At 37.2% G+C, this 26,204-nt stretch overlaps 2 protein-coding genes across 4 annotated transcripts in view; both read right to left on the bottom strand.

Annotated features, from left to right (window-relative positions):
* The window catches only part of LOC146481625 (phospholipid-transporting ATPase ABCA3-like), a 41,098-nt gene extending 25,261 nt beyond the window's left edge, over window positions 1–15,837 (bottom strand). The window contains exons 1-16 of one of the 2 annotated variants that reach the window (XR_014864256.1): window positions 15,575–15,837; window positions 15,365–15,438; window positions 13,330–13,361; window positions 12,294–12,497; window positions 11,647–11,781; window positions 11,362–11,521; window positions 8,758–8,869; window positions 8,283–8,393; window positions 7,855–7,998; window positions 6,662–6,756; window positions 3,552–3,665; window positions 2,725–2,925; window positions 1,956–2,076; window positions 1,578–1,682; window positions 1,126–1,407; window positions 464–582 (exon numbers count right to left, since the gene is read on the bottom strand). Coding sequence is in view for 1 of the 2 variants with exons in the window: in XM_085107673.1 (XP_084963799.1) it covers window positions 464–582; window positions 1,126–1,407; window positions 1,578–1,682; window positions 1,956–2,076; window positions 2,725–2,925; window positions 3,552–3,665; window positions 6,662–6,756; window positions 7,855–7,998; window positions 8,283–8,393; window positions 8,758–8,869; window positions 11,362–11,521; window positions 11,647–11,781; window positions 12,294–12,497; window positions 13,330–13,361; window positions 15,365–15,438; window positions 15,575–15,631 (2,066 nt within the window). In the remaining variant the exon portion in view is untranslated. The remainder of the gene's footprint in view (window positions 1–463; window positions 583–1,125; window positions 1,408–1,577; window positions 1,683–1,955; window positions 2,077–2,724; window positions 2,926–3,551; window positions 3,666–6,661; window positions 6,757–7,854; window positions 7,999–8,282; window positions 8,394–8,757; window positions 8,870–11,361; window positions 11,522–11,646; window positions 11,782–12,293; window positions 12,498–13,329; window positions 13,362–15,364; window positions 15,439–15,574) is intronic. The other variant, XM_085107673.1, reaches the window with a different exon arrangement.
* Window positions 15,838–21,511: 5,674 nt separating this feature from the next.
* LOC146481624 (RYamide receptor-like) lies at window positions 21,512–24,400 on the bottom strand. 2 transcript variants are annotated; one of them, XM_085107597.1, is made up of 2 exons: window positions 24,124–24,400; window positions 21,512–22,798 (listed from the first exon to the last, which is right to left on the bottom strand). In XM_085107597.1, the coding sequence occupies exons 1-2, from the start codon at window positions 24,149–24,151 to the stop codon at window positions 21,789–21,791; spliced, it is 1,038 nt and encodes a 345-aa protein (XP_084963723.1). In that variant the 5' UTR covers window positions 24,152–24,400; the 3' UTR covers window positions 21,512–21,788. The 2 variants fall into 2 exon arrangements, with proteins under 2 accessions (XP_084963723.1, XP_084963724.1); XM_085107598.1 differs by having other exon boundaries at window positions 21,512–22,789.
* Window positions 24,401–26,204: the final 1,804 nt, after the last annotated feature.

Here is a 26,204-nt window from a genome sequence, read left to right as displayed (position 1 = left end):
TCAATCAAACAACAACAACACCAATACCTGCCTGGTCATATGGTACAAACACAAAAATAACTCACCAGTAGCTGACTATAGCGTGGTCCTTGTGATGAACTGTTTCAACTCAACTGAATGATTTGAAATAGTTCACAGAGCTATTTTAGATTAACTTACGAACACTTGGGTTTGTTTGCCATTCCAACATAGCGAACCAGAATGCTAAAATCTTTCACCTTGGGAAAAACCCTAACCCAACTTAATTGATGATCTGCTTCCCTTTAATATAAAACTCACTTCAAGTAAGGGCATTGCATGTAATACAGTCGACTCCCGATAGTTCGAACCTTCAACACAAATTGAAAAAGGTTTGAGATATCGAGAATAAAACTATATAGAAAATTATTTTTGCCTCTGAAATGTTTTGTACCAAAATGGAGCACAAAGGATACATCACTGTGGAAACTGGCCTTTCAATTACCTTAGCTTCCGTTTCATTCCACCTGAGAGTTTAGATGAGGCCCAGTTCATCTTATCAGTGAGTTGGATGTCATTGATCATCTGAAGAACTTCTGTCTCAGCTTGTTGGCCAAATGTTCCCTACAAAAATGGGACAGGCAAATGCAGAAGCTTAGGCAGACAGAAAGGAGGAAGGGTAGCTAAATGAATGTGGAAGGAGGAAAGGCAGATTGAGAAGACGTGTAGAAGAGAAAGGTGAGAGGAGCAAAGAAAAGAGAGGGAGCAGATGGAAGGGACAGAACGATCAGAGAGTACTGGTAGGGATGCATGAATAGGCAGTGGGGACAGAGAGAGGAAGCAAAGTAACTGGGAGGGGAGGGGAGTAGTGCCAAAGTTGTGACTGGGGAGGAGGAGGATGAGATGTACACATGTATGTAGAGGAGGGAGAAGGAAGGGGTTTTATGGATGGAGGCCGAATGATAAAAGAAATTGGGGAGGAAAGGAGGAGAGAATGAAGGAGAAGGGAAAGACTGTGTTTGCAGCTCTAGGTGAAAAAGAGGGAAGGTGAGGAAGCCATGAAGGAGGGGAAGGAAGGCAGATGGAGTTAGAAGAAATAAGAAAATAGAGAGAAGAGAGGGAGAAAAATAATACAAACACAGGAAAAGACATAGCTTTCATTGTTACCTTCAGGTTGATGAAAAATTCCAAATGTTCTTTCACGGTCAGTCGGTCAAAAAGAACGTTATGCTGTGGACACAGCCCCAGGCTCTCTCTGATGGCATCCATATCTGTCAGTATACTTTTTCCATTAACATGGGCAGAACCGGAAGATGGAGGGAAGAGACCAGTTAGAATTGACATAGTGGTTGTTTTTCCTGCTCCATTGTGGCCAAGTAATGCTGTGATTTGCCCTTTGTACATCTGTAGTGACAGGCCATCTACAGCAACCTTAGAGCCTCTTGAGCCCTAAAAAAAGAACATCTTTGAGTTATCTTGTTTCTTTGAGAATTTCAAAGAAAACAGGTACTATTATCATTAAACTATGCTAAAAGAGTGTGTGGCTAAAAATTTGAAAGTAGATTAAGCTTAGTGTGGTAAAGTTTCCATGGAGTTGACTGATTCACTTTGATTCTTACCTTGAAAACTTTCCTGAGATCTTTGATACCAACACCAACTGGCAGGTCATGAGTTTCATCTTCGATATCTGGATTGTCAGAAGTTTTTTCCACTGGATTCATCTCCTAAAATTTAATTAATTTTCATATAAACAAAATCTGGAAAGTCTTGGGTAAACAATCATACAGACTGCAAATGAGAAACATGTATAAACTTACAGAGTACAAAGAGAAGTAATTTAAAAGAAAAGAACTTCCTTGAAAGTTTAATCACATCTTACACAATGAAACCATTAATTATATTAATAGTGCATTGGTGGTGCCATGGATACACTGATTTGAAGTTTATGGTTTAATTCTACTAAAAAATATGACAAATTTTATAGTTTTTATCAGAACCTGTTCAGCTCCAACTTGCATCACATTATCACTGGTGGTTCCACACCAATAGGTCTTAGTGAAAGGGAAGTAGAATGGCCTGGGGATGCCGTAACTCCCAGGAAAAACTGCCTCAATATACCTGAAAAGAGAACAAAAGTCAGACACATTTATGAAACATTACACAGAACCATAAACAAAGATAACAAGAAATATGATTACTTAACACCATATAATGTAGATGGTGCAGCATATCTATATGCACCTCAAAAGGGATTTGCATCTATACTCTCCCAGTTGAAGAATGCCTCTTCACATGTACACAGGGTTGTGTGTACATACATGTACAGTGTATATACATATTTTTACATTTTTTGAGAATTTTCAGCCAAAACCAAATTAGTTTTAAACCATAACTTTGCCACCAAGTTACAGCAATCGAGGTCTACGACAGTTACATGTAACATTCCAATGACAATATACAGTACATGTAAGTCTTATTTAAAGCAACTAGCAAAAAAAAAGACAAGGAAGGAAAAAAATGTGCCTCAATGACACTAAATAATTTCAGATGTATTACTGGCCTGGCATTATTACCAACAAACAATACATTACATGGTCTGTTGAGGGTTTTACTTTAATCAGTTTTAAATGCACCTAACAATAAATATGTCACATTGCAGCAATTGGGTGGAAATTTTAAAATTAAACCAAACCAGTTTACAAGTATTCCTGACAAGATAAGTGGAGAGTATTAGAAATAGTTTATTGATCAAGTTAGTTAACATACCAAGTGATAACACCATAAATAAGACTCTGAATGACCAGCATTCCCAAGACCCAGGAAAAGCTGAAGTTGTCATCAGGTGATGGTGATGTGGACACTCGGTCCCATGTCAAACCAACTTCAATACTCTCAAACTTGGCAATGATAAGAGTAGCAATCCCAAGGCAAGTGTTTGGCAAAAGGCATGATGCAGCCTTCTCTGACCTGGTGAAACATGCACAATAAAAAAAACATAACATTACATTTTTGTAAGCGGAAAATCCAAAAGACTTTGAAAGAAAAGCAAAGCAAAAGTATGCACACAGCAGGCACTAAGTACAGGAATCACATATAAACAACAACAAAAGCACCAACAAAACTCTATTGCCATACACTTGATAAATTTATGCAAAAATTCTTCCACCCACATGTAGCTAATTGAGGCGGGGGAAGAAGTACAAGCTATATTAGTCATATATGCAGTATACATATGTATGCATGTAACTAAGTGCCGTAGGTTTATATCTTCAACTTACACTAGTTTGATTTAATTTCACTTTTAAATGCCTCAAAAGGCATTCAATTTTTACTAACTTACCTCTTAAGAGAGAGATGTATTTAGAAACTTTTACAGAGCTTGTATGCTCATGATGGGAGTATAAGATATAAAGCTTAACCATGCAGTCCTGAATTTATCACAATCATTCAAATCCTTATATTTATGGCAGAGGCCAATTACCCTCAGAATTTTCTATTGCAGTCTCATCACTGTGCCAAACTCATATGTTTACAGACTGTCTGTATATGAAAAGCATGCAATAAAATTAATATAAAAGTACATGTGTCAATACCTTGAGAGTGCTTCATATGCTCCCTGTTGGGAAAATGTCTGGAAAGGAACAAGTGTACAGTACCAAGCCACTAAACCAAACAACATACCCAGAATTGGTCTGGAGAAAAACACACTGCAAATGACAAGAATTATAATATTAATTTATAGTTCAATTTTGTTGTTTATAGAGGCACACTACACTAGTGGTATTAAATTGTAAATGTAGTATAATGAATATTATTGTCACTATATATGCAAAACCTTGTTTGTTTATCTTTACAGAACTCACTTACATATTAATTTGCATTTACCTTAATTTGGCTCCCTAAGCTCCTAATAGTAGCTCCCTTCAAATATTAGTCCAATCCCTCTCCCCCTTTCAGGTTACAGACTCTAAAAAGATTGCTTCCGCTATTGGTGCAATTAAGGGCATAAGACATCTAATGCCATTTAATATTTTAATCAATGTTTATCATAGCCTTGTTCAGCCTCACTTTGATTATTGTAATGAGGTGTGGGGAAATTGTAACAATTAGGCCTGTCTGATAAGCTTCAAAAGCTTCAAAATCACGCAGCCCGGCCATTTTGATGTCCGCTGGATATGATAGCTTCTTGGCACTAGGGTGGCAAAAACTCTAGCTGTCATCAAAGATTGGATAAAAAATTAATCATGATGTATAAAACTTTAAATGGGATGACACCTGAATATTTAAGATCAAACTTTGTTTTGGCGATAATTTGAATCCTTATAATTTAAGGAAAATTGTACTGAAAACATGCTAACTCTTCCACAACCCCGCACTGCATGATTATTTAAAGAAAAGTTTCTCATACAGTCAGGAGCTCAGTTGTGGAACACTTTGTTAATAGAATTACGGCAAGCAACTTCCTTGAATGATTTTAAGACTAAATTGAAATGCCACAGTTATAAGTAAGATTTTCAAACACAGGCTCCAAGAAAAGTAGCATTTATTGTTTAGCTTTGGTTTATTATTTTTTACTTTTATAATCCTAGTTATAAGGTAGATAGATAGTTAGTTGATAATGATAATTTAAGTAGCTGATGGAAAAACCATGTATAAATAAAGTTATCCTGAATAAAAAACAGTGCATGCATGTCCCTCCCCCCCCCCCCCCCACCCATATAGCCCCTGACCTTCTAAGAAACCTCTCTTTGTGTCTGTGAGACCTAAAATCAATAAGCCTTTTGGGTGGAGGGGGGAAGCAACAATTGGGACGATAGGGTTAAGAAACTGTCAGTCAATCTCCAAATTCGAGCGCTACAATGATACGTCAACAACACAGCCCCCACCCCCCCTCCCCCTCATCAATGTTGTTTGCCACTGAAAAATAGGCTGGGTCATCATCCGACCTTGAAAACAACATTGAGTTAGGGGGATGGGGGAGTGAAGGTTTGGTACTAATTTCCAGGCGGTGTTTTCTTTAAGGTAGATTGGAATATATGCACAAAATTCACACTTTTCTTAGCAAGATTTGTCCACAATTGTGGTTAATATACTAGAGAAATTCTTTTAATATAATTTTCTTGGGTTTTACAACTTTCAGGTCTATGTTCACACCACTATATACGTATCAGTTTCATTTTGGAAAAACAAGGTGACAAAAACAGATGTATACTGTATTGACCCTTTAGATTTGAAAGTAACAACAATTTATTATAAGAGAAGACTTATTACAATATAAGATACCCACAATTAGCAAGGGCTATTCAAGCTGGGTAGCATTGATAGTTGTTTACACACTCAAAAGGAACAGAAAATTAACAGCACAAAATAGAAATGATTCATGAAACAAAGAGAAAAAGAATTAAATAGGAAAATAAATGAATAAATAAAACACCTAAATGACTAATTATTATAATTTTAGAAAGTTAAATGCAAGCTAACTAAGCAGTGACATAAGATTGATACGAGTAACAGCGTTTATATCAACATACATCTCCTCAGTCTCCAGAACCTTTAAGAGCAATTCATGCAGTTTACGCTTGAAAAGTGCTTTACGTAACTCTCGTAGTTGAGGAGGAATTTTATTCCAAATTCTCGTTCCAATTCTAGAAAAGGACAGCAGCTGTTGGTTGAGTCTTGAAAGTTGGACATGAAAATTACCCGACGCTGAAAATTTAGTGTAGTGAGAATGGATCTGGTCAGAATGACTAAACAGTTCAGAGATATTTGGAGGAGCACAATGGCTAAAAATATCATGCATTAGAGTAGCAATATGTTTAAAATAGAGCATATTCAGAGGCAAAAGACCGGAACCGACCAACAAAGGGATGGCGTGAGTTCTACTATCAGAAAAGTACATCAGACGAAGGGCTCGTTTTTGCAGCAGAAGAATTTTGTTTAGATAAGAAGCAGCAGCTTGTCCCCAGGCAGCTAATCCATAAGAGATGTAAGGTTCAATTAAGGAACGATAGATTCTTAAAAGGGTACTTGTAGGCAGAAAATACCTAAGCCTCAAAATAATCCCAACACCTTGACTTATTTTTGATGAAATATAGTCTATGTGGTATCGCCAGGAGAGGTTACAGTCTGTCAACCAGAATACCTAAACATTTTATGTAGTTTTTACATTCGAGAGAAGTCATTTTCTTTAAGTCATTATCATATAGTATTAAGTTTACGTCGTAATCAACCTTGCATTGTTAAGGGTGAAAAATAACAAAATTGGATTTATCAGTGTTTAGCGCGCGATACAGTTGACACCCGATAACTCGAACCCTCACTTGAACTCGAACTTTCAATTTCCCTTGAAGGTTTGAGTTATCGGGAGTCAACTGTAGCTTAATTATTTGCATTAAGCCACTCGCAAACTTTAATCAATTCAGCATTAACAACTAGCTTAAGTGATCTAAGATTTTTATCTGCGTATAATTTAAGATTAGTATCATCAGCGAATAAGTAAAAGTTGAGTTTATTAGAAGCTTGCATGATAAATGATCATTTATGTAAATGAGGAAAAGTAATGGCCCTTATTAGGACAGAGCCTTGAGGACCCTTTCATGAGAAATTATCTTCTGCAAGGGTTGGCATGTGATATGGGCCTAAACATACAACGAAACTTAATTTGGAAAAAAGACATCTTTATTTGTAAGAGAAATGTTCATACCTTATAGCAAAACAGAACATAATGCTTGCTATAATGTACAGCAGAAGAAACACAAAGAGAAGAGAGCCATCCGAGAACTCAAAGATCTTCATCCCCTGTTGAGTAAATGGTTGACATTTAGAAAAGCATTTTACGGGCAGAACTACAAAATGGAGACCCCACCGATTTCAATGTTTTAGTGTCAAATAAAGCGTTTTAACAGGGGTCTTCATTTTGAAGTTTTAGGGGGGGTAAAACTACAAAACGAAGACCCCATTGATTTTTTGTTTTGGCATCAAATAAAGTGTTTTCAGCAAGGATCTTTGTTTTGTAGTTTGAGGTGGGCAAAACTACAAAACAAAGACCCCATCGATTTCAATGTTTTAGTGTTAAATAAAGCGTTTTGAGCGAGGGTCTTCATTTTGTAGTTTGAGGCAGGTAAAACTTTGGTCTTCTGTCTTCGGTCTTCGGTTTGTGGACACCCAGCCCTTACTTCTGGCAGTTGAGTGACTGTTGGGGGTGCAAAATTGGGTCCCCGATAATGCAGGAGACTCCAGATTTTGAACCGTATGTCCCGGTCTCCAGATTTATGTCTGTAATCTGCTGGATTATTGCCTTAGTAATTGCTATTTGTCATAGACTCAAGTTTCCGACAAGAAAATTTCAAATGTTGAGCATTGTTTGAGCAACTGACTCATAGACTTAAAAGAGTCTTCCCCACCCCCTCCCCCCTCCTCCCCCACAGAAGCCGTTAATTTAGCCTTGATGCCATGCCCCTTTAAGGCGCTTTGTTGTTGCTGGCTGGGAAGTCATATTCTCCATATTTGAAGCCGTAGGAGGTTGACAGCCCTGCTAATTACCCCCTTCACACTTTAAAATAATTAAGAGCTGTTTTATATACACTGTATAGGTCTGGAATCTGTAAAACTTGTTACAGCTGATCATGAATGCCATCAGGCAGACCTTCTTGTTACATTTAGTTGATCCTGAAGTAACTCTAGGTTCATTTCACTCAGAAAGCAATAATTATCATCATAATTTTAAATTTTTAAAATTGAGTTAATAAAATGTTTGTGTATAACTTCACTTGAATCCACAACACTGTTAATTTCCAGCTTTTACGACTCACTGCTAGTCTGACCTGATACAATTAACCCTGCAAAATTCATTTCAATGGCTAATCAAAGGAAACACTGGAGCAAACTGTGTCTTACTTTCAACATAGCTGTGGCTATAATGATGGAGATGAGTAGGAACAACAAGTTTTTAGTGAACCATGCAGACCAGTGAATCCAGTTAGCAAGCCCCATCATCTTCATTGACTCCTTTAAACGGCTCTGTTTCTCGTGAACCAGTTCCTGTGAGAACAACATTAACTTGAGTTAGTCCTTCCTCCATAAAAATAAATATAAAAGTTACTATTCAGGTTACAGGCAATTCCCAAGTAACCAGACCTTACAGTGTACATAGGAACTTTCTGCTGTATATACAATTATAGTCATAATCGATCATGATAAGCAATAATTGCTGTATTTCACAATTATATTATTGTCAAGTTTTAATAATTATGCAAGTCCCGAGAGGCACGGTTGCCAACAGCTTATTTAATTAAGCATCAGTCACTTGTTATAATTATACTTACCTTGATAACCATAGCAGCAGAGAACATGAATGCTAGCGTCATAAGAAGAGGAAGCAATCCCTGTATTGTTTGTATGAAGAAGTTCTCGGTGAACTTTGGATAGGGGAATTGCTAAAAGAAATTAACACAAAAATTATTTAAAGTGAGGCATAAAATTTGAAAATTAAGTTTTGACCTGATAAAACTAACTTATAATTATAAAGGCAATTTGTACTTGCATTGTAGATTAATTATTAAACTACAAGCAAGCAAGCTGAACTACAAGCATTGATCATTTAAGTTGACTGTTTTGTACAGTTTTAAGCAACAGGATAAAGTTGACTCAAATAGCAAACAAGTATTTATTTATTTATTTATTTATTTATTTATCTATTTATTTATTTATTAACTGAAAACATGTGAGCATGCAGTTGCCTTTCCCATCTCTCTTAAATCACAGATTTATTTGTCTCATTTACACCTACAGTACATTCACCTGTAGATTAAGTGGTATTGATTGAGTCGTGTTAGATTGTTCTGCAATGATTGCCATATCAACTGCATACTGCAACAGCACAAACCGTGACTTGTAGCCCTTGCAACAACCACTATTAAAAGCAAACAACAAGTAAAATTACGACTGACAAATTATAACTATATTTAGCGCTTTAAAAATGGTGCATGCATGTGCATTAAGTCCTTATATATACTGTATTTCATCATTACCACCACCACCAGCACCATCCAGGGTTGCAATAAAAGATAGACTCATGCTATAGGGTGCATCATGAGTAATCTGGTCAACTATATTATAGGAAATTCAAAGCTACAGAAAAACTGTTCATGAATTTATGTTTTGCAAGGTTCCTATATAGCATACATTCTCAGCTGCAGTCTGTAAAGTTCTTCAAATTAATTCTAACTTTTCATTGGAAAAAATGAAATTTGTGGCTTAATAGATTCCATTCATAGTGTCCCATGAATAGAGCGTGTGTATTGAAAACTCAGACCTCGAAAACTAAGACCTCAGACCCTAGAAAACTCAGACCCTCTGGGTGTCTTGAAAACTCAGACCCTAGCAAACTCAGACCCCCTGGATGTCTCGAAAACTCAGACCCTAGCAAACTCAGACCCCCTGGATGTCTCGAAAAACTTAGACCCTAGAAAACTCATACCCCCTGGATGTCTCGAAAACTCAGACCCTCTGGGTGTCTCGAAAACTCAGACCCTGGAAAACTCAGACCCCATGGATGTCTCGAAAACTCAGACTCTAGAAAACTCATACCTCCTGGATGTCTCGAAAACTCTGACTCTAGAAAACTCATACCCCCTGGATGTCTCGAAGACTCAGACTCTAGAAAACTCATACCCCCTGGATGTCTCGAAAACTCAGACTCTAGAAAACTCATACCCCCTGGATGTCTCGAAAACTCAGACTCTAGAAAACTCATACCCCCTGGATGTCTCGAAAACTCAGACTCTAGAAAAACTCATACGCCCTGGATGTCTCGAAAACTCAGACTCTAGAAAACTCATACCCCCTGGATGTCTCGAAAACTCAGACTCTAGAAAACTCATACCCCCTGGATGTCTCGAAAACTCAGACTCTAGAAAACTCATACCCCCTGGATGTCTCGAAAACTCAGATTCTAGAAAACTCATACCCCCTGGATGTCTCGAAAACTCAGACTCTAGAAAACTCATACCCTCTGGATGTCTCAAAAACACAGACCCAAAAATAGAACAAGTTTACACTGCGTGATGCTGCAAGCCGACTTGTTTACTGTTCATAAAATCTGTCGAGAAAAGAATACAGAGCTCTCGCAGAGGTAGATATCTGCACTGATCAAGAAAATAATACTCAACATTGGCATCGATTCTTGGTTTCTGTATGAGTATAAGCCAAGTTTATCCAAAATGTGATTGTTTTTGAACGTGATCATGAGGTGTATGTGTTGCATGATGATTTCACAAACAGCGTCACGCGACAGACAGGGTCCTTATACTTCAAGAAATTCTCCTGAATTGAATTGTGAGCAGAACAGAATATTAATAGTCAGCAAGTAGAAGTAATTCTTGTTACAAGGAAAATCTTCCTCGTTTTCCGCAAAAACACATACATTTTCTATTAAGTTAATCATTAAATTTTTGGTGACGTACATGTTTTCGCCCCAAATTTTCGATTTCATGCTTGATTCGATCAACCATGGCGATCAAAGGTCTCTCGTGAATGCGATTCAGAATTTCACTCACTCCAAAGCGAAGATGGCTTTTAAATTGCCTTTTATCACCAAGAAGGCAATTGTACCTTAAAGGTTAATCGAAAACAATCACATTTTGGATAAACTTGGCTTATACTCATAAAGAAACCAAGAATCGATGCCAGTGTTGAGTATTATTTTCTTGATCAGTACACTGATATCTACCACTGCGAGAGCTCTGTATTTCTTTTCTCGGCAGATTTTATGAGCAGTAAACAAGTCGGCTTGCAGCATCACGCAGTGAAAACTTAATTGTTCTATTTTTGGGTCTGCGTTTTTGAGACATCCAGGGGGTATGAGTTTTCAAGACATCCAGGGGGTCGGAGTTTTCTAGAGTCTGAGTTTTCGAGACATCCAGAGGGTCTGAGTTTTCTAGGGTCTCAGGTCTTAGTTTTCGAGGTCTGAGTTTCAGTACACCCACCCAAGAGCATGAACCTGTACTTTATTGACAATTGTAATTTTTATAGGCCATCCAAAGAAAAAGTGATACTACCCACACACATGCCACAGTGAATAATAGAAACTGACATATTCAGTCAGTCCTTAAATTACTTCAAGACATGCATAATTTAGTGGTTTTGTACATAATTATTATGTACTCTTAATGATGCACCACATGTTGTATGTATGTGTAATAAATAAACAAACAGACACTGAGGGTAAAAAAAGAATGCAAAATTATACTAAAAAGTTAACATACATTTCACAGATTGATGTACAGAATGTATAACATTATTGCCTCTTATTAAAAAATATTGTAAAACCTCAGTATTACAATTATTGTTGTACTGGTGAATGTACTTGATACAATACATATAATAACAGCATTTGATACAAACCCATCCTCTTCTTTTCTTGGTCCCACAGCTTGAAAGTTTGGGTAAGTATTTTCTGTCCTCCAGCGCTTTTGGTTACCTCCCACTTCATGGGGAAGTCGCAAACTGTACTTTACTAGTTTTGGAAGTTCCACAGCATCTTTACTAATAGCAAAGTCAATTGCTAAAGACAAAAACAAAACAAAAAACAACAAACAATGAAATACTTATTTTGGACCAATCAGTGTCAACTCATTGTTAATTTATATTAATAAAAAATTTAGTCAAGAATACATTCTCTGCACGCACCTCCAAGATATTCTTCGTGTTCTGACGCTTCTATGGCCATTTCATCACCTGATGACCAACTTGTATTGTGAATGATGCTTCTTTGAGCCAACTTTACACCTGCTACATTTGCAACTCTGGACATGAGCTTTGTCACTAGAACAAGAATGTAGGTAAAGTAAAGTCGCACAAGAACCTAGGTGGCCCACACGGCCGCAGCTTAGCCCGGTTCTGTAGCATGAAGCAATTAGGAGTATTGCTTTGATGCTCCCCCGTGGATGGGATGCTAGTCCATTGCAGGGTTACCCCCAGCAGTATGTCACCGGTACCCATTTATACACCTGGGTGAAGAGAGACAATGTGGAGCAAAGTTTCTTGTCTAAGGAAACAACACAGCAATGAAGAGACCAACCTGGCCTCGAACCAACAACCCTCAGGTCCTCCGACCGTCCGATCGAAAGTCCGGCGCGCTACAACCTGTGACTACCACCGCACCTCCACAGAACAAGAATGATGTAATTAAATCACATACAATAATTAATATTAATATTTATTAGTCTGCGTTGCAGATGGACTATAACCCTGGTTATTATTTGGGGTTATAGTCCATCTGCGACGCAGGCTATAACGTACAAATTGAGCGAAAAATGTTCACTGGTAGTTCATACCTGCAGGTGCTGCTGGATAACATGCAAAATATGTCTTGTTCTCATATTTCTTTAGTGCATTTGCAATCACAATTTCTTGGTAATTTGGTATCAAAATGCTGGTGTTTGACCACTGCTGCATCAGCTTCCTTTTATCATCATCACTAATTAATCCTTCCAGCAAATTTTTCTTGATTTCTCTTGATAACAATGGTTCAAACGTGCCTAAAAATGCAATGATAACAAGTAATTCATTTGAATAGTGAATTCATCATAAAAAAGCTGGATTAATTTAATTGAGACAAGCTGGCAATTGGTCAGCCAGTTTGCCAAGTTACTTGAGAAGATTGAGCCAGCTTGACTTTAATGGGTAAAGTTTGGAGTCAATGTTTCAGAAAAATCTTCAAGAAGGAGAATGTACATGTGTTTGTTGAGTGATTCTGAACTTTCGCTAGGGACCATATTCATTAGTGACAAGGGGTACGGCAGGTAGTACAAGACATAACAAATTTTCTTTTCTTTTTTTTTTCTTTTTGTTTTGTTTTGTTTTGTTTTGTTTTAACCTCCTGGCACAAATCTGAGCCCTTCCCAGAATGGAACTGAAAATAATTTAATATTGTAAGATGCAACTTGGAAGAAAGGAAACTGGTTTCTTGCATTTGTCATGATGTAGTCAAAAGAAGCTCAATTTGATTCTAAATTACTGTTGATTTAAATGAGGAGTGATAAATACGACCAACACTTAATCCTCAACCTCTCCTCTCTCTGCACTAGCTCACCTCCAGGGGGTTCTTACTTACCCTGCGGGTATGCTCGCAGGGTAGCTAGCTGCTAATACTCGAGGGAGGCATAAAAGTTATAGAAGGAATGCTTATTTGAGAGGTCCTGTTAAATAACTTGACGATTTACGGTATTAGCCTTGAATATGAATATATGTTCCCCAGTTCCCCAGAGTCTCTACTGGCAACCACCTGCTGACCAAAAAGCCAGAGGACTCTGGTGTACGAGAATGAAATGAAAGGCACTAGACTTAAAAGCAAGCTTAAATCATACATACTGAAGCAGAGGTCCTTTGTTTCCAAGAATTTCCTACAAAATTCAAACAAAAAAGAACTTGATTAACTATGCATTTACTTGAGGTAGGGGTATTGGGGTTAGTTATGACAATAATTCAATGTTCCTCAATCAAACTTATGACTAATTATTAAAGTAAATGATAATGTCACTAAAGGAAAATAGGGAAAGAGAATTCTCCACAAGGTTCAGTAGAAGTTATCAGTCTAGTCATTAACAGGATGTTTTAGGAAGTGAATTTTCAAAGCTTTGAAGTTTATTTTTTATGCTGTCAGTGTCTCATACGGAAAAAATCATCTTTAAATTGCCCTCATGCAGGTGGGACTATACTGAATAATTATTATATAAATTGCAGCAAACATCTTTCAGTAACTAGAAATACGTGGCTCGCAAAACCTCGCGAAGCTGGGGCTGGGTGGAAAGCCCTCTTTACTCGTATTGTAGCATCAAACGAGGAGATTAAAAGGCGCATAAGATTTTTTTATTTTTGATGAGCATAGTGTTTTCGTAGTTCCACGGGCTAGTTTGCGGTTGAAAATCTACTTCTGTCGCGACGTAATGTACAACGGGCGTGCAGCGCTGTCGTGTTCGATGAATTAATTTCCCACGGAAAATTATTTACCGCGGCCACAAAACGTGTAATTTCTTTAATGCACTCTTTCACAAAAAAGATTTCTAAAAGAAAGGGAAAAGATTCTGGAGAGATAGTTCTGTATCCAGTGAATATTGATGAACATTGCAGTTGAAATTTGATCATGCACGCATCTTTTTTTCGATGTATGCAAATTTTTTTCAGACGACGCCAGACAATCTGACGTCATTCATACTTTGTTTGCGCACTGTTGCCAGGCAACAGCACGGACACCTTCACGGAAATATATAAACACACATACATATATATAAATATATGTTCGGCTCGAATTCGCCATCTTAGCTCCCGAGCGCGACCTTCGGCCCGACAAATTTATTAACCTCGCTTCGCGAGGAACAAGCCAGTTTTTAATCGAGAGTTGTAACAGTATGCAGCTTTTTCTATTTTTTTGGTGTTAAGTCCATCCGATTTTGAAACATACAAATAAGCCCAGAAAAGAAGCCTATCAAAAATCCGAAATCCAGCTACAAGAGAGTCCACACACAGGTTTGGTGATTCCACGCAAGTGAAAAGGAGCTCAAATTTACATCTGAAATGCAAACCTCGTTTTACCAGCTGTATCAAAGGTTCAGAGTTCCTTGAGTTGTAAATCTATTTATTTGTCCTTTCATGTTATTCCGTTATTTTAATAAACCACCCGAAAAACCAGGGAACTTGAAGAAAGACAAGATTTTGTCCAATATGTTTAAGCTTAAGCTTAATTAAGTATATTCAACTCTATCCTTCAGTGTGCCTCGTCAAGCGGAACAGTTTACTTACAACTCAAGCATGAAAAATTTGAGTATATTGCAGATACGAATGGAATCTTAATATCGAGTGATTGTTTACAACTTTATAAAGGAGTTCAAGAACAGGAAATTACACGTCATATCGGGTGATTCGGTACCATCCGATCAATCGTGCACTAGCTTGACTATGCACCTAATGTCCTCAAGGCTAGGGTTGGAAGTGACGATGCATCTAATGTCCTCAAGGCTAGGGTTGGAAATTCAAACGCCGCCTTGGAAATTCGAATTTATTTTGAAAACTGAGCTTTCAAGTGCAACTTTCGATCTGCGGCATGATTGAATGTTCCCTCCTAGCAGTTGCTTTTCCTGATTGAGATTTTGGGAAGACTACTGACTGCCACCACTAGATGCAAACACTAAGAAGATACAAGTTAACTGATATAAGTTACTAATGTCATCAGCTGTGCTTAACGCTTTAGAGCCAGTTCTTTTATAAAATAAAATTATTATTGATCTTTCTCAGCCCTGTTTACACACAAATTGTAAGAGTCTGTCATCTCTTCGCTCATATTTGCTAGAAAACACACATAGTTACGTAATGGGTATATAAGTTCTTATTGTAAAACGTTGTCACTTACTTTGGTAGAATTAATACGGAGAGAAGAAGGACTGGTAGTAGGAGTTCAAAAACAGTGCCAATCGGACGGCGGAGCTTTGAACATAAGAAAACAGAAAGCGAGTTCAGAAACGAGTTCAGTGCAGTGTCAGAAATGTACGAAGAAACTGTTTATCAAAACTGACGGCGGCTGTTGTCTGGTATAAACATGCAGCTACTTCTGCTTACTAACCTGCAAGATGAAGTTTTTCCATAACAACAAACGAAATTGTCGAAAGCGATTAGCCATAGCAAAATTTGTGTCGAAAGTCCGATTATGCTATTCACTTCAATTCTTCTGATAATAAATAAATTCTGAGCTCGGCCTTGAGTGGTGCTGACGCAAATAATTAATTCAAAATGGCGACGTCGATTAACTTCCGGTGTTCCCTCAAGCATATCGCACGCAAATTGATCGTCAAAGCTGGGTTTTATTTTGAAATTACTGAATGTAGAGAGGAGAATCGCTGGTAAAAGGTCAGGTATATTATTCTGTGATTCTCCGAATCTTATTTTAGTTGAATCGCAATATATGCTTCAGTGTTTGCATTTGAGCAGGTGATCATGAGCTGGGCATCTGTTATGGTTACCATGTCAAAACTCCTGGTTGCTATGCTATAATCCACCTCGATCCGGTCGCCTCGGTGCAAAAGACAAACAATTTCAATTCTGCTTTGAACCAAACCTGTTTTTGTTTTTTATTATTATTTATTCATTTATTTATTGGGTTTCATTTGTTTTGACCAGGGGCACCCAACGAGAATATTGAAGCAAAATCAGAAGTCGAAATGCATGTTGTTTCCCGCATTATTTCATGGCCCGAAAAAGGGCAATTTGTGTGAGCTATTAAACAGCGTTTAACTGATATGTTCGGATTTGTTAGCTGAAAATTTAGGTTGAGGAAAATTTTAGGGAACAGAATTCTGATTCCCTGAATTTACGAGCCCTGTCGCCTTTCGGAAAATGTCGGCTAACTAGCCTTTTCTCGAACTTTTAAATTTAACGACGTATTTGCTTCTCCTAAAACACTGAAAAGTGATCAATTCTCCAACGTTGCGAAAGTTTCAAAACGCTAGGTTTCTTCGCAATTCAATCTTCTGAGGCGGGTAATATTTTGTGGGGGATCCAAACCTTTAGGTTAGTCGGGTGTTTTCCCGAAGAGATATCTTCCGAAACCAACCGTTTGGTACTCCTGTTTGATTTCCACTTTTAGCTACTTTTTGGTCTATTTCAGTGCTTATCCGGCATTTTTCTTCCCGTCTCACTGTCACAATCAACTCTGCGGTCTATTTTCGTTTTTCGGATTGACGGATTGAAACACCAGTTGCAGTTGATGTGTTTGGTCACACGTAAGTTAAAATGGTATTGTTTAATTGCAGAGAAAGTTCATCAGTACATGTGCGGCGTATGTGAATGACAAAAGACTGAACAAATGTCGGCCGCCTGGAATGTAATTTCAAGCCAGAGAAAACTGACAAAAGGTCAGTTGATCAACCCACTACACAGACTAAGACACTTAATGTTGAGAATCAGTGTGTAGATTCAGTCGATTCTCTTTAATGCATCGAACTCGACAAATGCGACGTCGTATGACCTTAATAGGCGGCCATAATCAACAAACTTGAATAAATACTGATTACACAAAAAAGAAGAGATAGACAATCGGCCTAGCAGAAAACTAAGAAGGCATAAGTTAACTGAGATCCTGTTACTGCCAAAAATTTAACTCAGTACTGTCTCTAAACATGTTATCCTTCGCTAAACACCTTTTTCTATGTGTTCCCCAATAAAGTCGTATTAACTGATCATGAAAAGACTTTTGATCGTGGTTGAGACAGAAAGTACTTCAGTAAACCTTCCGTGCCAAAAGAAACTTTTAGTAAGTATTTGCATAAAAACCACTTACGCTCACATTTTTCTTCATTTCAATTCTTTTGTTTTAGTATTCCGTGTTTTATATTTTCATCTTAAAAGCAGCTGGAAATTATTTGGCATCATCGGTTATTTCCTTTAATAATCCTTTCTCTATTAAATTCTTACAATACCGTCTATCGATTCCATTCAACCTGCAAAGTCGGATACCCCTTCTCCACGTCGCAGTTATTTTGACGTTGCACGTTTCACAAGGTTCGAGAAAAGAAAGCGCCTTCATTAAGCCAAGTTTTAGTATGATTGCCATGCAGGATCTGATCCGAACTCTGAAAGATTGAGGTTAACAGTGACACAGTAACACCAGTTCAGTTTTGATTGCAAACGCTGAGTCCTAGACGCCTCTGAGATCGAGCTAGCGCTTATCGTGGTGATTTTAAGTGAAAACTAAGTTCACACGTCTTTCTAATTTATCGCTTCTCTAAGTCATTATTTGAAATTACAAATTAAAAACAAGATAAAATGTGCATCCAATGGTTCATTTCGATGGATATATGTTCGGAAAGCCTTGATTGACTCAGAAATTCGTATTTAGTTGTTCTTCGACAAAATGTCAGCTGAAAAACTAAATTACTTTCTTTTGGGAAGAGGCAAAACTGTCATTAAAAATGCGATAAAAAGCCGGCCAGTTAGCCTTTTCGTAAAGGCTACAGCGGATAGTAAATTCGGGGAATACATTCCGTTTTAACTTTCTGTAGCTAAACTTTTCAAATATGGGACTGAACCGCGACAGGAGACAACATGTTATTAAAATATTCTGCATAAATGTTCTCGTTGGGTGACTCTTTTGATTTTATCTTCACCATTCTGGCTTGCTGTGTTGTTTGTATACTGATATTTCACGGTTAGTGAAATATATATTGTTTGAATGCAATATTTCGCAAGTCACAACCTTTCTTCTTCTTTCTGTATTAATATCCTGAGGACAAAGGCTGTAACTTTCGAAATATTGACTCAAACAATATATTTCCTCAACCGTGAAATCATCCTTACGTTTTCTCCCTATAATATTTGCTGCTTAATATATTGCTGATTAGATCATTTACTAAAGGATCCGATGATTTTATTGTAATTATTGCGGTTATGGCTAAGAAACACATGCAGTTACTGGTTTTGAAAAGCGCTTTTTTTAACACTGAAATACATTGAAATTTATGTCACGTACAAATTAAAACAGGGAATAATTTGTTAAGTTTGTAGGAGAAAGCGGAAGAAGAATATTTATATGAAATAGCTTGAAGTGTCTACGACAATTGGCACACGCTGAAAATATTGAAGAAAGACATGTAAGCGGAAACGCGACGAGTCGATCGAAGGCGAGTGTTTGCCTGGTTTGAAACTCTACCGAACTTCTGCCAGTTTTTTACTGAATTATTTAGGAACACGGACAAAATCATTTTTTATTTCAAGTAGAAAACAAGCCATGGAAAAATTACGCTTCGTTTGAGTTTCTTCAGAATCACAACTTTCAAGTAATTAGAGGCTGAGTTTACTTCGGCTATTTTGTAAGTAGTATAAATAAAATATCAAGAGGTTAGAACTGCTGAATCATGCATATCGTGACTGAGCATCCACGTGACTTGCATCATGAGCATCATGTGATGAAGTCGCATCACTTCTTTTTTGGGCGACATCAGCCAAACCCGTGACTAAAATAATTAACTAGTAATAATTAAAAAATTAAGAAGTGCGTTCGATGTCACAAGGCTCTGTCTCCTTTGCCAAGTTGGTGATGATGTCATCCGCCCTTGCAAATTCTGCGGGGGATGCCAGACACGCGCCCCAAGATCCATTCATTCAATCAACGTTGTCCCATACAATCTCGACTCCAATCTTTATTAGGAGTGCGTTCATTCTATGTCGAACGCAGTAATCATGATTAGCATAAAGACGCACCCCCCGCCAAGATAAAAGTGAAAAGCGGCACGTCCTTTTGTAACATCCGTGCGTATTCTTTTCTTGAAAAAAAAAAAAAATAGAAAACCAAAATACAAATAGAGGAAAAATCCTGGATTTGCCAATATAATACCGCACTGCGCATGTTGGGAAGTGTAGATCAGTCCTTCCCCTTCTTTTTATATCATATTACTCAATAAGTTTAGGTTCGATAGTTACAAGTTTTTGTCTAATATTGGAACTTTTGCGTAAGTGCTTTATAAGTGTTATCAAATGACTAATAATTAGACATTAATATCCCTCCACTTATGTACGTGAGAGAGACATAAACCTTGTACCGTCATCACATCACACTAAACTTGTCACTAAAGATGAAGCACTAAAACGTGCTGATACAGCAGACATAGATATTTTATTCATTAGAAATCGTCTGTGAGGGATGGACCATGTTACCCGAATGGAAGATCAAAGACCAGTAACTGTACTTGTATGTGGTGCACTAGCTGAGGGCTCAAAGAAAATTGGAAGCCGACAACTTCGATACAAGAACGCCTACAAAGACGTCTTGAGACGTGGAGATGCTCTCCATAAGTGGAGAGCAACAGTGCACAATAGAGTGGGTGTGAATGTATAGACATGAAAAGGAAGGAAGACAATCAAATGAATTGGAGAAAGCACAATCAAAGAAGAACTGAAAGGAATTGTTGTAATTATTATCAATATTGTCACAGTATAAAACACTGGTGATTGTCTGTTAACTGTCCTTGCTTCCTGCAACCTTCAAATTCAAGCATCCCTTGTAATTCCTACCAAAACTATTTTCTGGATCAGTCCTCCTGATGAATCGACCCCAAATCTCCTTTGACGTTCTCCAGATCTTTTTTATATTATTCCAAGCCCTCCTAAAATCACCGGAATGACCAATATCTTGTCCTTATGGAATTTCCTCCTCTCCTTTCTTCTTTTTTTATTCTTTGCCACCAAATGTTATTTACAAGAATCATGAAGAAATAAAGGAAACTGGCGAGGAAGCCCAAAGAAATCATGAGACTCGTGCAGCAACTAATGCTAATAAAACGACAGTGGCGAGATAGGTAAAATAACAATTAGTAATAATGTACAACAACAAAAGGAAAAGAAAAAAGGGAAAAAAAGGTAAGTAAGAGAGTATGAGAAGTCCAAAGACTACTGCAAAGCTGACACAACGTAATATATTTTAAAACAATATTTCGGCTGGCCAAACCAGCCTTCGTCAGGTTTAGAAGTAACATCTAAACCTGAAGAAGGCTAGTTTGGCCAGCCGAAATATTGTTTTAAAATGTATCACGTTGTGTCAGCTTTGCAGTAGTCTTTGGACTTCTCATAGTCTATTTTTCAAGTTTGGCTGATTAGATTTCCTGTGAGATCCAACGTACAAGCAAGCAGGATCTTCGTTCACGGCGTTTGCAGTTTTTAAAGTTTTCATAAGTAAGAGAGTACTTTTCAATCTTTTCCCTTTCTTAGTCTATTTTAAGATCCCCAGGCATTGCTATAAAAATATTATTGTTATTATTATTGTTATTATTATTATTATTATTATTATTATTATTATTATTATTATTATTATTATTATTATTATTAATATTTATAGTGGAACTGATTTTAAAATGCCGAATTTAATTTTTTTTAAAAACTTCATGACATTTGTTTTTTTTTCTTTTTCTTTACAAAAACATTGTTGCTTAAAAATATTTATCTTTTTTTAATCGAAATGAAATGTGAATAGGTTTTTAATAGCTCTTTTTTATATACTTTTAACTTGTAAATAGCAATTTGTGTGGAATATTTTATTAAAGAATTTTCACATTTTTTAATTATTATTATTATTATTATTATTATTATTATTATTATTATTATTATTATCATTATTATTATTATATAATGTGATATCAATTTATGACGTCATACGAGGTGAAGATGACTTCGCAACTGATTACCGAAAACCCAGTATGTTGGATATTACCAGTTTGGATTCCCCGCGCTGACTTTTAAGATTTTTCACCACTTCATATTGAGTTTTAAATCAATGAAATTAACAAAAAATTGCTGGAAAATGCGACACTTCTGCAAGACAATGCCAATTCACAAATCGGTGGCAGTTTATGGTCTATACTCTTATAGACCGTAAAATGACGTCATAAAACGTTCAAATACTCAAGTGGAACCCCGAGCCGCAGGCGAGTTGTTTCACTGCCAATATTTGAACATTTTATAGTGTCATTTTATTGTCTATAACAGTGTAGACCATAGAAAACTTACGCCGAGTTGTTAGTTGGCATTGTCTTGCAGAAGTATAGACCATAGAAAACTGCCGTCTATTATTTTTTACAATAACGAGGAAAAAGTACGAGCGAGATTTGCTTTATTTTCCGTTGAGAAAGTGTGCGCGTTACATTTGACGTCATTTTTATTGCCTGTACTCTTATAGGCAATAGCTACGAGCCAATCAGCGCGCGGGAATTTTGATAATTATTGAAGAAAGTAAAGTGATCTCTTAGCAAAAACGAAATGCTCTTGAAGTTCAACACGAAAGATGTTAAGGATCAATTTTCCACGCCTAAATTAGTGTGAAACTTTACAAGTGCTATATTTTGAGTTGGCTTCTGCGTGTCTTGGTTAATGGCAAAATGAGGGATTTGAAAGTTGTGTTCTCGGGATGTGCTAGAAAACATAATCTCTTTGAAGGCCTTCCTGAACGATTCATTAAAGATAGCGTAAAGAACAGGATTCAAGGCACAGTTGAGAACCTCAAGCCAAATGGTAAAAGGAATTAACTCGTAAGGTAAAGATCCTACAAGATCCGTGGCGTGGGGGTGAATCCAGATGAAACCACACTGAGGCGCCCAACAGACGAAGAAAGAAAGCACCACTGCGATCATCATTTTGGTTACCTTCCGCGCCATAAGATTTGCTCTTTGCTGATGCAGGGCGTTCATTTCTCCAGGAATCCTTCTTGTCCACAGACGATAGCAGATGATTGGGTAAAGTACCAACATCACTGTAAACGGCAGCAAGAAACAGGTGGCCATTATAATCATCAAACCTATCGATGTTGGTCCATTTATACAGACTGTGTTTCCTGAGTCCTTGCCAACTATCCCAATCTCATCCCAAACTTTTAGTGGAAGTAAAATAGCTGTGAACCATATGATGGGAATAATAATCTTTGTCCATTTTGTCCAAGGTTTGTGTTTTAGTGGTCGAGTGACAGCAAGATATCGATCTATTGTTATTCCAACTAAACTGAGAATGCAACCAAGAAGGGCAACAAGAGCCACGTAAAGATTCATTTTACAGAGCACACTTCCAAACTTGCCAGACAACCAAACTATTCCAATAAACAGGTATTTGATCAGTGAAGGGCACACGAGAACAGTTGTTAGCAAGTCTCCACAGGCCATGTTGAGAATCAGCAGATATGTGGTTGATTTTAAGAGTCGATTCTTCCTGATGACATGAATGACCAGCGAATTACCGATACAGGACACAATAAAAGTGATGCTTGTCAGAAGTGTGGCTGTTAGTTTGGTAGCCAAAGACAGATCTGGAATTTCTACCGAAGAAGGAAAAAACAAAAAAAGGTGATGTCTGATAGGAAAAAGAGTAAAAAACTTAAATTACATTTCTGATTGCGTTCAGTTTCTAAAACAGTTTCTTGTTCACTCAGATTCGTGTTTTGTGCGCAGGCTATCGCAGCCTGTAGTACAAGCGTGCTGGCACGATACCAAGGGTTGGCCGATATCGATACCTAATATTCGATATTATCGATATTGGGGTTTCCTTGAAATATATCGATACTTGCGGGAAATATCGGTTGTTCCGATCTCATTTGATACTAGCTCACGTGATCACTCACTTGAATACTGAAGGCTGTTTTAGTACCAGAAACCGTTGACCCACTCTTACACTATAGGTAGTAATTATGAACCAGTGGCCTCCGGAGAAAATAATTGTCATATAAGGCAAGAATGTGTATGAACTAGGAAAGCTTTCGGCGCTTGATATGTAAACAGTTATATTCAGGTTTTCCATACATCTGCCCTCTAAATAAGGACAGACCTCAGATAGATGGAAAAAATTAAACTAGTTTCTTTTCAAAATTTAAAAAGTAATGAAATAAATTAATTTTGCGTTTTATAGTCAAATTTACTATAATAATAATCATAATGATGATAGAACATCAGGAATGGGAGAGAGAGCGAGAAACAGCACCTCCTTTCTTCCCTCGTTTTTTCTCGCCACCCCTCCCCCCCCCCCCCCCCCCATCCCAATCCCCGATTACGCCTTAGAAAATGAAGAATATCGGCGAAGTTGAAATTAACAAGCGATATAAAGTGTGAAAGGCGTCATAAGAATGTTATCAAAACGCTTGTTTTAAAAGGAAAGTTTTCAGTTGTTTCTTAAAAGCTACGCGCAGGCGAGATGTACTTCGCCGTTCGGGTTGCTGCTACGGGAAAACATTCTGTACTGCAAGGTTTTAAATTAAAAGGTGGAATGAAAACAAGATATTTTGACAGTGAGCCTAGCCGACAAGATGGAGTATATGGACCCACGTGTCTATGCAGGCGCCAGATTGTTTTATGCCTTGTATGTGAGAAGTAGAATTTTGAAGACAATCATAAGGAAATTATTTAAAGTGAGACTCTCTTGTTTAAAAAGGCATTAATCTCTCTTCCCCCTAGCGAGCTGTACCGCATTAGTTTCCTTTCCGTGGATTAATTTTCACAAGCTTTTAGTGGTGATCGAGCAAGAATGTCGAACTTTAAAATCCCTATATACGAAGATAAATGCATAAGGAAGGGATACAACTTGGCTGATGAACAGAATTTGACTCGAACTCAACCTCAACTCTAAAACTGAAACACTTTCTCAACCTACCTTCTCTAAAATCACTGCTGTTGACCATATTCAGTCCTTACGTCACCAGAATTGTCAAGTTTTGGTGTCAGTTAATCTTGTGTTATTTCTCAAAGCAAAAGTAAGAATTGTACCCGTAAAAATTGAGTTTTTTTTTTTTTTCAGTTATAGCAATTAATATCGGAACGGAAGTTTGCCTAGGGGGTGAAAAATGTTTACCTTTTTTTGTATGGCAATATTCACTGCATCTAAATTAAATCTCAGGTTCATTAAAACCAGAACTGCAGGCATCCAATAAACTCACAGTGTTGTGTAATCCATAGCCAGTCTATTTTCAACGGCTGTCTACAATAAATATTTTTTGTTTTATCGCAAATACATATTAATTTATCTTAACTCTTTATGTTTCCAGCTGTCAGCTCACAGCTCGCAATGAACTGACATTAGAATATAAATGGGCGACAAATTTAAGGACGGTGCCCACTGATACAAATTGAAGCTTACATAATAATAATAATAATAATAATAATAATAATAATAATAATAATGTTTATTTCTTATATTGCGCAGTCTAACATGCAATAAAGATATGATCGAATGCGCATTACAACATCTGAAAAATCCATGGTTACCCCTAATTGTTTTTTCGGATTCCAATAACCCTTGCTAAGACCTGCTTTTCCCGCGTACTGTCTTATAAGCCGCGCAAAAATACCTTTGTTTTACTAGGCACCCTTGTTAAGAAATCCGACTTTCACGGAGCATCTCGTTATGCGCAGAACGTATGTGCAGTAGCAAAAGGAGTCACCGTCGTTCAGCGCTTTCTGGTTGACTATCAAGTGTGAGTGATGCATGCTGGAAGGAGAACGATGAAACCTGAAAGGCAAACACTGTTGTATGTTTATATTTCCTATCACAGCTCCCTTTTGCTTCTTCCGTTTTGGGAATTAGATAACTAGAAGTCATATTTCATACCTCTACGCATGCCTCTTGTGAAAAATAAATGAGGAAATAGAAATAACGTAATGAAGAAAGAAGGAATAAAGCTCCTCGATATTTTACAATTTTTATTATTGTCTGAGGTACAGTAATAGCTTTTTTCCTTCGATAAGACGCAATCAAAAGCGCCAAAAAGAGTTGACCTAACCGGAATAAGTAAGCGTAACTCCGTTCCTCTTAGAATAGTAACAACCAGGGAAAAAAGCATAAAATTCTATTCGCCGAGAAATATTCCCTATATAATATTTCCGATGTTAAAATCGGTTTATGCCTTCTTTTAAGAACGAGTTTGTAGCTAGGCCGCTTCAATTTCGGTTCTTCGGCTGAACGTTAACGCGTGGAACTTTTTTTGGATTATTTGAGCCTTGACATTTCGAAATTTTCTCAGTGTATTTCCGTCCTGTTTTCAAATTGAAACATTAGTTTGAAATCCATAAAACCATTTTTCTTGTTGCTGAAATGAAGTGTATTATGCAGGTGTGTCATCAATAGTTATTCTGTTATTTCTATGATATGCCAGAAAAGAAAAGCCCACGATTTACAGAGTTGATCCTCTGATTTCCGAAAGCAAAGGAATAAAGACTTGAAATTATGGAAAAGGGACTCAATTACATGATCTTTAAACTTACCACATGCTCTTCGCTGTGAAGGGGAGGAATTATTTCTATGCCAGAAAACTGAGAAAAACGCATGCTGTACAGAGATTGATACACTGCTTTTTCGAAAGCCGAAGGAATAAAGAAATTATGGAAAAGGAAAAATTACATGATCTTTTAACTGACAAAATATTCCCTTTGCTGTGAAACCGAGCGATTATTTCTATGCCAGATGAGAAAAACGCTCAGCGGCCACAGTAGTGGAGGAGCCTAATGCTGAGCTTAAAAGTGTATATTGGGTTTACTCGCCACTTTTAACATTTAATCGCTTGTTTAATTTATATTACGGTGTGGGAAACAAACAAATAATTAAATAAAAAATAAAGAAAATAAAAAGCTGTCGCTTAAAACACTTCGCTCGTGAATGATCAATTTTTTTAGCACAAAATTAAATTTTAAAATTGGCACCCTTCCCAGTTTTTATTCGCCTTTGACAACAAATTAAGC

The sequence above is a fragment of the Pavona decussata genome, unplaced genomic scaffold (assembly GCF_977016875.1).
Source record: "Pavona decussata unplaced genomic scaffold, jaPavDecu1.1 SCAFFOLD_48, whole genome shotgun sequence".
In the NCBI taxonomy this organism is placed as follows: Eukaryota; Metazoa; Cnidaria; class Anthozoa; order Scleractinia; family Agariciidae; genus Pavona; species Pavona decussata.
This window is presented reverse-complemented; position numbering and strand designations above follow the sequence as displayed.